Source organism: Pseudonaja textilis, chromosome 6, assembly GCF_049901715.1.
Source record: "Pseudonaja textilis isolate UNSWEBS1 chromosome 6, rPseTex1.2, whole genome shotgun sequence".
In the NCBI taxonomy this organism is placed as follows: domain Eukaryota; kingdom Metazoa; phylum Chordata; class Lepidosauria; order Squamata; family Elapidae; genus Pseudonaja; species Pseudonaja textilis.
The window spans coordinates 45,395,380-45,409,041 of record NC_141995.1 but is presented as its reverse complement, the minus strand read 5'-3'; the positions used below and the strand labels follow the sequence as shown (position 1 = coordinate 45,409,041).

Sequence of the window (13,662 nt, the reverse complement as noted above, 5' to 3'; positions counted from 1 at the left end):
TTCTGTTTTATAGTGCTTTCCAGCCCTCTCTAAGCAGTTTAGAGTCAGCCTCTTGCCCCCAACAATCCGGGTCCTCATTTTACCCACCTCAGAAGGACAGAAGGCTGAGTCAATCTTGAACCGATCAGGATTGAATTGCTGGCAGTCAGCAGAATTAGCCTACAATACTGCATTCTAACCACTGGGAAGGAAGGAAGGAAGGAAGGAAGGAAGGAAGGAAGGAAGGAAGGAAGGAAGGAAGGAAGGAAGGAAGGAAGGACGGACTAGCAATAGCCTTAGGCTTATATAGAGCTTCACAGTGCTTCACTGCCCTCTCTAAGTGGTTTACAGAGTCAGCCTCTTGCCCCCAACAATCTGGATCCTCATTTTACCCACCTCAGAAGGTCAAAAGGTTGAGTCAATCTTGAGCCGGTTAGGATCGAACTCCTGGCAGTGGGCAGAGTTTGCCTGCAACACTGCATTTTAACCACTGTGCCACCACAGCTCTGAAATAGCGATACTATTATAAATAGTGACACGTATGTGGGGGATTTTAAGAATGAAGGATTGAATGAGAATATGATGAGTACCTGTTTAGAAATACATGGTTTAAGTCTAAGTCTATTGGAACCTGCAGTACATATGATAAAGGAACTGATGCAATGATTTGATTGTTTATGATGATGATGATGGTGAGGTTATCCATTCAGTCGTGTCCGACTCTTGGCGATGCTGTGAGCTAGATGATCCCTCCATATCTTCTAATCTCATTTGGCGTTTTTATGTTGTTCTGTGCTCTGGCTGGTGTCCGTGTTCTTTTGACGGCCTGCTAACTCTTCCCAACACAACTGCTTCTCCCATGAATTCCCCTGCGTGGCATGGCCAATGCAAGTGATTTTGTGGTTTTCTAGTGACACACCGACTGTTATGCATGCCAATACTTGCCCATCAGTCCCCTCTGTTGTGCAAGGGATACAGGGGGAGCCTCCTCCAGCATCACAGCTCAAATGAGCCGATTTTCTTCCTGTCTTGCTTTTTTGTCTTGCTTTTTTAAGGTCCAGAAAAATGGATAGAATTAATGAAGGACATAAGGATAATTTGAAGAGGGAATCAAGAATGAATCTTCTTGAGGAAAAGTAGATGTAGAAAAACACAAATCAAAGAAGTGGGGGGGAAAACTGAACTGAACGAACTGCAGGAAGAGAAAATAAGATCCAGTGAGACAGTGTACAGGAGGGAGGTTTCTCTCCAAACGGAATAAATGGAAAGTGGATGTAACAAAAGAGGAACCAGAAGCTGCTTGGAGGAAGAAGACAAGGACTATGCTAGAGAGGATAGAGTTACACGAATGGAAAGTATGAAAAAAAAAAAGTTGGTATACTGAGAAAGTGTCAGAGTCTGCAAAAGGAAAAATACATATAAAAGCACACAGCCTAAAAAGGTGATGAAAGAAATATAACATGTATCGTATGCAAATAGAGCCACAAAGAATGTACTCAGAGAGAAGAAGGAACTGCAAAGATTAAAAGAAGCAGAGAAAAGCAGAGGCCCAATTTTGGTAGAAATTTAAAAAAAAAATGATTTGGAACTGGATAAAGACTACTAAATAAGAGAGCGGAATAAACAAACGGAAGCGTGAAGGAAACTGAAGGGAAGGAAAACTTGAGAGGCGTTTTAGAAATGTGTGTGGGAATGATATGAAGATATGATGGTGGTATGATAGCATCAAACTAAAATAAATACTATATACTGTATATTTAGTGCTTTCCCCTATTTAAAAAAAGCTGAAAGGGAAAAATATTGGTGGGTGAGAAGACTCCAAAATGGTAAGACCGTGAATGGTGTTTTTGGGAAAAAAAATTAAAAATATGAATTGGGGTTAACTCTGAAAAGGCTCTGTGCTTAATTTAATCATATGCATGAGAGGATGGCAACTTTTAGGTGAGAATCCAAGGTTTTCACAAATTTTCAACTGAATCATTACATTCCCACACAAAATTTCATGCAAACTGAGAGAGTGTCAAAATTTAGTCACATGTTTCCTTTCTCTTAGCCAGGAAATCTATTATTTTACTCCACAGTTACTCTAGTCTGCATTTTAATTAATGTTCCCAATTGCCACAATAAAAAACCTTGTTCTATTGTGAACTGAAATTACATTTGTTTCAAAGTTTTATTTAGGAAACTATCAAATACAGTTAAGAGTTAGGGCCAGCTGATCCGCCAAGAATGCCTCTCCATGAAGTTAGCTGCCCACCACAAGAAGTCAACGAGTGTGGCATGTCCCAAATCTCTCCCCACTTCCATCTTATTATCTCGCGGGGCCCCAAAGTCTGGCCTTTTCCATAGCAGACCCTACCCTATCCTGTGGGTCAGTTTTCCCCTCACTGATGGCCTTCAGCCCCCACTCCTTTCAGGAGGCCATCAAGGCCTGGGATTTTCCTGCCATGGAGTGTCTTCCGTTGGTTAGCCTGGCATCCCAAAACTTTGAGTGAAGTTGCGGGTTTGGCTTCTATATCTCTTTATGGGTTTTATGGTTCTGGGGTTTACTGTTGTTGTGAGAGGCTCAGAGCTGCATTTTAAGATGAGAGACCACATAAAACTTATTAAATTGAGTGAATGAATGAAGGAAGGGAGGGAGGTTACTCTGAAGCTGCAGATGTTTAATGAAAACTTGAATACCTGAATCGTTGCTACAAGTAAGCATTAAAAGAATAAACAGAATAAATTTTCTACAGCTAGTCCTCCATTTACGATAGTTCATTAGTGACCGTTCAAAGATACTGCGATGACCGAGGGTGGGATACAAAATAAACACAGTCACAAAAAACAGGTGAAGCCCCTTTTATTCTTTCACTTTGCTTCCAAGCTCCAAATATCCTTGACTGGAGACAAAAAACTCCCACATCAGCAGTTACAAGAAAGAGGAAATGCCATTTAAGTTATAAAGAGTAAAAAGCAACACAAATCAGGCAAGATAGGGGCTTGAAGATGTCCATAGATATCAGAACACACACTGGGAAGGACACCAAACTCAGAGAGGAACAATAAACGAGGTGTTTCCACAGTTTGTTTCCAGCACGGGCCGATAGGCATGTCTGTCCTTTTAACGAGTTCTCACAGCTGCAGTCCATGAAGAGGATCAAGGCCTTTTCCTCTCCCATAGACCACGCCATTCATATTTCTCCCTTATCCTCTCCTCCCTGCGTGCCCTAGGATGGAGAGGGCCTGGGCCTGGGTCTTCCTCCGACTGCCCAGCCAGCCTCTGCCCTTCCCCAGCCTCCTCCACAACCTCCGGAGACACACTTCCACTCCCTGTTGGCTGTTCCTCCTCTCCCTTGGAGTCAGTCTCCACAGGGGCATGACAGATACAAGGGCACTCAGAAAAGTGACTTTTGACTGTTTTTCACACTTCTGACTGACACAGCAGCATTTCCAGGGTCATATGATCAAAGTTTTATGATTGGCAACTGGCTCCTATTTACAACGGTCACAGAGTCCCAGGGAGGTCAGTCACGTCATCCCTTTTTGCGACCCTCCGACAAGCGTGTGACTTACTTAAGGGCAAGTGATTCACTTAACAACCATGCCGAGAAAGGTCACATAATGGGGCAAAATTCACTTAACAACTGTCTCATGTAGACAACAGACATTTTGGGCTCAATTGTGGTTGTAAGCCAAGGACTAGCTGTCCTTCACCACCCATAGTAGCTCAATTATTATTCTGCAATAAACCCAAACCTGAAACTTTGCCGAAGCAGAGAATATACCAAAATCAGCTCAGTTCTGACACAAGTCACAAGTGAACAATTTCAATGCACTTAGGACCAATTTTGCATCTCCTGCAAGACTGATCTTAAAATCCGAGCCCAATTTTTTTTAAAGAAGAAGAAGTGGGGGTGAGGGAGGACTTGTCTCCTGGTTGGACAATCTACTTTCATTTCATTTTCAGCTTTCATTTTATTGCAATAAAATTTCAGAGGAGCAGATGAAAGAACTGGAGCTGAGTGACCAGCAATTTAACGTCCAGCCATATCGTGTATTTACCCAGGAACAATCATTAGAGAAGGAAAAGTTGGGTCTTAGCCTTTGTCTGGAAACTTCATTTAATCTGGCACAAAACAAATAATATTAAAGGCCTTTTCCTTCTTTTTTTAAAAAAAATAAAAAACCTTTTAAGAGCCTAAATTCAAAATCTCTGCACTCGTTTCCTCGAAGCAGGAATTGGGTTTCATTCTCCAGAAGCCCCACAGAGCTTTTCTACCATAAACATGAATTATAGCAATTTATGCCTTTTTCCGTGATGTCTGCCTTAGGCACAAAGCCCGTCTTGACTTTGGAACAGTTTCGAATGAATCTGTAAAGTAGATATGCATTTGGGCCCATTTTCCTACATTCTGTTTGGGATGGTGAAGTGCGAGAATTTAGATCTCATTGTCTTCCCAAACCCTTTTCCCCTGGCACTTATTTTGTTTTAACACAATTCTTAACTCAAAGGGTAGCTTAACAACAAAGCATAAGTGATCCTTCTTAAAACAATTTGTACTGAAAAAAGTAAATCCTTCCATTGAAGCAATAAAAGCTGAAAAGAATTTAAAAGTCGTCGGCCCCCAGAGTCTGTGGAAAAAAACAACAACCCTTAGGTGTTAATTAAATGATCATTTAATTGTGAAATGTAAACATGACATTTTCATCCGAGTGACAGCACATCCCATTATAAATCCAGGAGAATAAAACTCCTGTGTTAATATGCTGAGCCTCATTCCCACAACACCCTTAAGACGCCTTCTGGTGTCTAAGGTTAAGCATCTCGACACAAAACAAAGATTGGTGCACTCAACTTCCAGTTCAATTTTCCCATCACCAGTGACCTAGGTAACACTTCGGAGCAATAAAGAATAAATTTAATTTCTTCAGCATTTTGTGAGGATTAAGAACAATAGTTGGCCAGCAATGACTTCTTATCCCTGGGTTCTTTCAGAGTTTTCCTCCAGTTCTAAAAGAGAATTCTGATAGTTTAAGGCACAGAACAAACAGAAGTCTAAATTAGGGTTTTTTCAATCAGTGTGAACAGTTGGAGGGGAAGCAATCAACTTTCCTTTTGAGACTTTTCTCAGCTATTCAGCTACTGCGAGCTTTAATCTCTCACGGCCATCCTTCTCAGCTTGCAGTGGGATGCCCATCTGCATTGTTCTGGTCTCATTTCCTTCTTTTTTAAACAAAAAACAAAAACAGAACTGAATAGAACAAAACAAAACAAAGTGACGTTGGTACTCGTAAATACTCAGTACAAACTATGAGTTACTTTATTTCTATTCTATCCATTAAAGGCTGTTATTTATTGCCCCTTTTGGCCCTTCAAGGTATACCCTAATTTTTCATGTTGGCAGACAATCAAATTTGTCTTTTCAAACTTTTAACTCCCTTTATCCCACATGCCTTTTATCCCAAAACTTTCTTCCCTCTAGACATACCCTGCATCATTGGAAATATTTAAATGATTGTTTCAAGCAAATTAAACTCGTACGTATTAAAGATCACTCAAATAGAAGAAGGATGGATTTAGGACAGGAAGATTTAGTCCTGTCTCATAATTCTAGGATTAGATCCTTACTGGACTAAAAAAAATAACACTCCTTTTCAGATGAATAATACACTTTTCCCCAATGTTCAGTTCGAGAGATATGGATCATAAGTGTAAGAAAGATTAATTGAATCTGCCTTCTACATAACATTAGCAATAGCCCTGAGACTCTAAGCAGTTTATAGAGTCAGCCTCTTCACCCCAACAGTCTGGGTCCTCGCTTTACGCACCTTGGAAGGAAGGATTGAGCTGGTCAGGATTGAACTCCTGGCAGTTGGCAGACTTATCCTGCAGTGCTGCATGATAACTACTGTGCTACCACAGCTCCTATAAGTACTTTAAGATTTAATTAATACCCATCTTTGCTATATTGTTCTAATGTTACCTTTCAAAATTGTAAGTATTGTTTTTGTGGTTAACATTCATAATAAATTAAGCAAAACGGTCACCAGTGAAATCAGACAATTGATAATAATTAGCCATCATATCTAAGTAAGTCATTACTTTCAACAAGTGTTGGTTATGTCAAAATCTAAACGTTATTCATTATTCTAGAAAACCCTTGCTTTTAAGAATATGCAATTACAAGAAAATTCTTGTTTTAATTGTTTAATGGGAGAGGAGGAATCTCTAGTAGACTCTGAATGCCTATTAAATGACTACAGTTATTTTAGATCTGCAGAAGGTGGCAAACAGATTTTGCCTGTTGCTTCCGAAGTCCAGTAGCCCAGGATCATCTAAATCAAGAGATTACTATATACTTGTGAAATAAAATAATATCAACCTTGTGAACTCTCAAGTTTTCTGTTTCCAATTGTATGAGCAGGCAACATAATTTCATTTTTAATGTCGGCCAGTGTGCCCATAGTAAAAAAAAAATGACAATAAAGCTTATCTTTGAAAACAATGTATTGGAATACGTAAGTAACATCCTGAGGTACAAAATATTTGATCAAAACTTGGTTGTCAATCTATGAAATGAATGAGATGAAATGTTTGAATGTTCCTTTCAGTCTCTTTATCTTGCTGAACATCGCAAATCAGAAGCAGCCTGGACTTCATAAACAAACACCATGTATACACTGGTATTTGGAAATCGGTCACCCTCTAGATATTGCTTCACCACAGCAATGAGAGCCAATGTCACAAATCCTATGTAGTCCACCATTTACCTGCCACAGGAAATGAAGAGGAGAATCGGCCTATTTCCCAAAGCACCAGAAGGCAAGACAAGAGACAATGGATGGAAACTCATCAAGGAGAGAAGCAACGTGGAATTTCCTGAGAACAATCAACCATGACTTCAGAAGTTGTGGGAGCTCCATCACTGGAGGTTTTTAAGAAGAGCCTGGACGGCCACTTGTCAGAAACGGTAGAGGGTCTCCTATTTGAGCAGGGAGGGCTGGACTAGAAGACCTCCAAGATACCTTCCAACTGTTATTCTGACATTCTGTCTATCGTTCTGTCATAAATTATAGTTCACAAACTCACCTGCTGAAAAGACTTCTTATAAAACTTTGTTGTTTACTATGTTGGTAAATGAAACTAAAATTAAAATAGTAATTAAAATTTACTATTTTAAAGTATTACTTTGCCCATAAATGTACAGCATTCTATTCAAGCAAGGAGTGTCAATTTCAGGGGAAACTTTAAAAAGTTCTCACATGACAAATTGATTTGAGAACCTAGCAAATTGTGTAAGAAATTTTTATGTCTGTTGCTACTAAAATGCCTTCCAAGCATATATCCTTATTAGTATTAAACAGGATTAATGAGTATAGTAGTATATTTCTAAAGTTTAAGAACTATTTTTTTAAAAAATAAAAAACACAATATAGCCAAGTTAAAACATTAAAGACATCTGTAGAGTTCAGACAATTGCATATTATTATGCTGAAATCCACTTCTAATAAATACCATGTGTTGTATAATAAGAAACCAAAGATATCACCAGCCAAAAAATAAGTGGTTATGATGGGGTTTCTAACTTTTGTATCATCTCAAGTGTTATAAAGTGTTACCTTATGCTGGCTTTACAAAAATGTTATGACCTACCCTAGAGGCAGATGTTAGTGCAAAATAATACCATATTACAGATTAAACACTTTAAAGAATACCTTAACCCACAAACAAGCAAAGCTTTACTGTTAATTTTAAGACATCAAGCCATGTGAAAATGGGATGTGAAAAGAAATAATATTTCAGGAGGGTAAATGAAAAACATTCCTAGGACAAAAAAAAAATCAAGACAGCAAACTTTGGAGAGAGAACTTAGAAATTCATACCACAATACTATGAAAAATACTCAACATTGAAGATAATGGCTAAATCATACATTTTTCTAATTCAGCATCCTGTTCCTGATATTACCAGCCTGCATAGTCCGATACAAAAAGCATTAAAATTCTCCACTGCCAGACCCAAATTGTTGCCATTAAGTAAATACATGGGCATTGGTGTCTCACACTACTAATCTTATCTGCTGAACTGGAGAACAGCCTTCTGTTACAGTTGTGTTACAAAACAACCAACTAGTTTCATTACAAAACTGTCGTTTAATTCAAAAAGAAACAAAATGATATACTTTTGAGCATCTTGTTCACACACCAGGTGGAAAAGTATATTTGCATATAAACATAATGGACTCTCCAGGAAAACACTTCTAATTTAAATTTTGTTGATCAATGTGCAGGGTTTTTTTTTTTTCTTAAAGAGGGTTTGGAAAATTACAAATCACTGCCAAATCAGTGCATTGGAAAAGAGAAAAAAAATGTTGAAAGATGAAAATAATATTAAACTGAACAAATGAGCACTTCTTCTTTTTGCACCTCTTAAAATTGAATGATGTTTGGTCTTAAAGCAGCTTAAAAGTAATTAATGATTCTGTTGGAATTATTATTGGGAGTTGCATGACGGAAGAAAAAAACAAACAAAGACAAACAGAATTGCTTCAGTGTTGTTGGTGTTGGTATTTCGCAGAATCCCACATTTTGCAGGGCTAACAAACCCACAAACTATCTGCAGGCAGATATTTTCATTTTTCCTTCCAAGTCCATTTCATGTTAAAATAAAAACAAGATAACAGGGTGGTGGAATCTAAACAAGTATTAGCATGCAAGAAGCAGAATTGTTCATTTAAAAAAAAACGTTAACTCAAAGAACTTTCCCCGCTTCTTCTACTTCGACTATCCTTTGCGTTCCCAGGAAGAGGAATCAGCGGTAGCTATCATGGTAACTCACTAGATGAGTAATAATGTCGATATGACTGGACAACGGTAACCGTGGCAACTGTAACCTGCAATTGCTGCGTAACCATTGTCGGGTTTATTGTGGTAAGGGCCAAAGAGGCCAGGAGTAAAATAAAGCAGGCAGTGATGGTGTCTCACACTTCAACTGCCGGGCACTTTAATCACAGCTGGCAGAAATTAACTCGGGGGGAATTTTGCAAGAGCTTTCCACCTATTTTTGTTGCTGAGGAGCTACCAGTGCCAGAGGGCAATCGCATGCAGAAGCCTGATTACAAATAAATAGGTAAAGAATTTACACTTGTAGATCCAAAAAGGGAAAAGAAAGCAATATTTAGAATGCAAAATACCCAGAATAAAAACCCTATTCGCAGCAAGAGCTAAGGGCACCTGAGTTGTGTTTCATGGTTTCTGAGCTCCCGCTGAGGACATGGCACAAAATTAGCTACTTTCGTAGAAATCTCACAGATTCCATCATTCAGTGGGAAATACACAATTGTTGGTTGTGGAGGTAAACTCCACTTTCTAAGGCTGACAGATAAAAGCATGTCAAGCGTACATGTCCCAGGGCGTGTCGAATTTTTCAACTTTCAATTTGCAAACATTAAGGGTCCTCAAAAGTTGCGAGGTGCCCTTAGGATTGTAAAGGTATTTTGGCTATTTGAATATAATTTAGATGTGCTTGGTAAGTAACTACGTAAATACTGTAACTTTTTAACATTTTGTTTTTTTCACCAACCCAGTTCCAATGTCTGACTCTATAGGTATTTGTGTGTATTCTGGTTTGGGGCTATTACTGAGACTTCTTGTCAGAGTGTCGAAGTGTGGTAGTGTCCAAGCACAAGTATACAATTGAAGTATTTAGTATTTATTCCATGAACCCACTGTAGAAAGGTATGAGGTTTTAAACCACACCGTCACCTGTCAAATACTTCTCTTCACTTCAGGCTTGGTCTAAACCTAGCATAGGTAGATATTGGAGCAAGAGCCCACAAGGGGCCAGTCTGAATATTATTTGCTGCTTTGTGACAACTCACACAATAAATTGTTGGATCCGGCATTTAACTGTCAGAGCCTTAGACAAGTTTCAACAGAGACTTATCCAAGCTCTACTAAAAGCCCAATTAAGCTGCTAATATTTTTAGAGGGATTAAAAAGTAAGTCAAGTGAAAGGAAACCCGTTAACTCTTAAATCAACTGTTAAATTATCTATTTTGTAGTTGCTGTAATTAGGAATGCAGGATCTACAGATTTTTTTAAAATGTGAATTTTGCTCGCCAAATCTCTTTCCTGCAGCAAAAGGAAACTGATGGACTGGGGTCTAATCCAGGGCTCTCCAACCTTGGCAACTTTAAGCCGGGAGGACTTCAACTCCCAGAATTCCCCAAGCTGGGAGTTGAAGTCCTCCAGGCTTAAAGTGGCCAAGGCTAGAGACCCCTGGTCTAACCAGTCAAATTAAGCAGTCAAAACTTCTTTACCTCAGATAAGCCCTCATGAGGCTATAATGGTTTGCTGAATGAAAGGTTCTTTGCTGATGCATTTGCTGTGGGTTGCTAGAGATAACCCAGGCTATGCCAGCAAAATACTTGTTGAACAAGAGACAAGTACGCAGATATCATGACGCAGGCAGCTTCAATGCTCTTCAAACAGGCACAGAGTAAAGCTGTGAGCCTTCACACAGTACAACCTCACAGCACAATAGCCAGTTAAACATTCCCAACATTCTTGGTAGCAGGGTTGGCCGTTAAGCTGTGTTGTAAATTTTAGTGTCTCATGAAAAGTATTTCCAGAGGAAACCTTCTTAAGGACGGAGTTTTTAAATAAAATGCAAAATGCAATGGCACCCTCTAATGAAGGATATTTGGGGAGGCTGAAATATGAAAACATTGAGTTAACCATTTTTTGTTAACCACTGACTGCGTGTAGTTTTATGTTTCTGCTCTGCAGCATTCTATAAATAGAGTTGATGCTATTTTAACAGGTTCTGTTAATGGGATGGACAAATAATAATGCTATTTAAATTGGTCTCCTGGCCCAAAACAAGTTCTGATTGTACTAGAGAAACATTTTGACCTGAGTTCATAGTTTGATCTTAAGTCAGCCAAAGAAAAACTGGGGAAGACAGCAAAGGAACATATATATACAGGCTTCTAGCAGCATCTAACTATGCCTACTATTCTCCTACATAGCGTGCTCTCTTAATACTGTGTTTCCACTAAACAACAAGCATAGGAGCCCCTTTCTCTAGCAAATTATTTCTTAATTATAAATGTCAGATAATTAACCCTGACAGGCTTTAATAACTTCCAAAGGTTTGTTGTATGCAAAGTAGCAGAGAAATGCTGATTAGCTGAACACAATTGCTGCCAATTGTGATCTAAAATATAAGCATTCTCAAATCATCTGAGAAAAACAGTCACTAGGAACATGGGTAAATTATTATATTTATTAAGTTGTGCTAACACAAGGCTTAAAGTTGTTTATCCTGGTTGATTGGTTTACCGTAAGCCTTAGGCTTAAAGAATCATCAACTTATAATTTCCTACACTTACTAATTTCACATTGGAGATGCTGCTGAATTCATGAAACTATAACACTAAAGCAACTATAGCTTTTGGCTATTTAAAATTACATGATACTACTAAAATATCCCCTTAAAGTTCTATTTCTTGTACAAATGCATATTATAAATGAAACTTTCTTTCATAAAAATTATTAGTTTCATAATTTATAATTACATCAATCCTTTTATGGAGTTCTGTTCAAGTAGAAAGAGAATGTATGAATGTGTTCATCAAACATTTTTTTAAAACTTTTACATCCATGGACCATAGGTCTACTCAAATGTCAATTTCTGCTACAGTTAGAACGAAGTATTTTTTAAAAAGCTTTAGAAAGACAACAACATTAACACAATATATCTTATAGCAAAAAATAAAAATACTTTGTAGAAACCTACATATTTAAAATGCTAAATGTGGGATACCAGATTTTAAAAACAAACACTGTTTTAAGGAATGATCTTTACTACTTCATTTTCACTGTATTCGTTTTAGAATTTTTAATGTCATTTCTGGGCAAATCTGAGTAGTAGTAGTAGTAGTATTAATAGTAAACTAGTACTACTACAACAATAATAATGACTAATAATAAGTGAATTTACTTTCTGATATCATAGATAGCTTAATGAGGAAACAAGCCCTATCATGCATTTTCAATTTTTCCAATAAAATAATAAGATTCTAAGAATATAACAAACAATGAAACTTGGTTTAATAGAGAAAAAATAAAACATTGATTCTACTAGTAATCGTTACCCATCTGGAGCTATATAACACTAAAGTGAGTAATTCACCACATTTGTTTAGTGAAAATACATCCATTCAATCAAAATGTGTCACCTTTTTTTGATGACAGGTGCCTGTTTCAGCCCAACTTTTTATGAAATTTACCTACCTTGCTTCCTCAGGGAAAATTTGGTAGGTATATCAATGAAGTTTATAGTTTATTCTGTGGGGGTTGGAAAAGATTTTGGGCCATGCATGCATGTGTATTTATTTGACCCATATAGGTATATTTATACATAAATTCTGTGGGGATTTTGTCTCTTTTTTTGTCCTTCCTTCTGAACATCAAACCACCCAAAGTTCTTCCAAGGCATCTTTCTCCCTTTCAAACATGAACTAACACACTGGCAGAAAGTATCAGTTCGACCTCATGGCGAAGAACGGCCGGCCCTGGGAAACGGGCAGGGAGCTTTGGGTGCTGGCTGTGCAACTGACGAGATTTTAACCAAAGGCAACACCTTTGAGCAGAGCAAGCCCTGGTGATGCCCAAAAGGATATCCGAGCAATGACAGAACACAAATATCACTAAGTATCTGACACCAGCAGGTAAGACACATCACGCATCTGTTTTCTTCTCCCTTCCATGGAACTCTCATTCTTCCAACCTTTTGTGGAGATATATATTGCGTACATGTGGTCCTCGACTTATGACCGAAATGGAGCCACTATTTCCATTGCTAAGTGAGACAAGCGGGTTTTGCCCCCATTTTATGACCTTCCTTGCCACGACTGTTAAGTGAATCACTTCGTAAATATGAAAAAGGCTGTAAAAGTTGCTTTTTCCAGTGTCGTCGTAATTTTGAACGGTTGCTAAATGAATTGTTACAAGTTGAGGACTACCTGTATAGAATATATCATCCCCAAAGTCAAGAAAAAATAGGATACCAGAGTTCTTCGAACCAGAACCCACCCCTAATGCTTTCTTTAAACTATTCCCTATACGATAGAAGCCATTCTGACAGGTTCCCATTCCGTAACTGCATTAAAAAGCAGGAAATGAGAAAAATCCAATTTTTCTCTGAGTCGGATTCAAAACAGACGCTACTCAGCTACAACAACTAGAGCAAACACACCCGTCATCAGGGAGGGGGGAAGGCAACCGAGGGGTTCTGAGTGGGACAGGGTTTTTTTTAAGCAGTTTATGAAACCAAATTTAATTCGTGAGGTGGAAGCGTTAAAGGAATGCCTCAGAGGCCTCCGAAACAGACAAGAAAATAAATCTACTTACAGTCTGTAGAGTTTGGGCGTCCCGAGGAACAGCAGCTCGGAGAGAAGTTGAAGATTATTTCTGTTTAGCCTCCTTGATGGGAGAAAAAAAGAAAAGGCAGGGTTACCACTCAAATCATTCTTTCTTCAAACGAAGAACTCTACCAAGAGATGTCAAAACTAGCAGAAGAGCAGAGGACCTTGGAGGTCTTCTAGTCCAACCCTCTCTCAAGCAGGAGGCCCGATCCCATTTCAGACCAATGGTTGTCCAGTCTCTTCTTCAAAATCTCCAGTAATGAAG

General features: G+C 38.4%; 1 protein-coding gene across 20 annotated transcripts in view; it reads right to left on the bottom strand.

The window, feature by feature from the left end:
* SLIT2 (slit guidance ligand 2) overlaps positions 1-13,662 on the bottom strand; it is a 224,515-nt gene that overhangs the window by 148,338 nt on the left and 62,515 nt on the right. For 19 of the 20 annotated variants that reach the window (XM_087936499.1, XM_087936500.1, XM_087936504.1 and 16 more), the window contains exon 4: positions 13,384-13,455. The exons of the other annotated variant lie outside the window; for it this stretch is intronic. In XM_087936499.1, the coding sequence (XP_087792625.1) occupies positions 13,384-13,455 (72 nt within the window). The remainder of the gene's footprint in view (positions 1-13,383; positions 13,456-13,662) is intronic. 20 annotated transcript variants of the gene reach the window in all.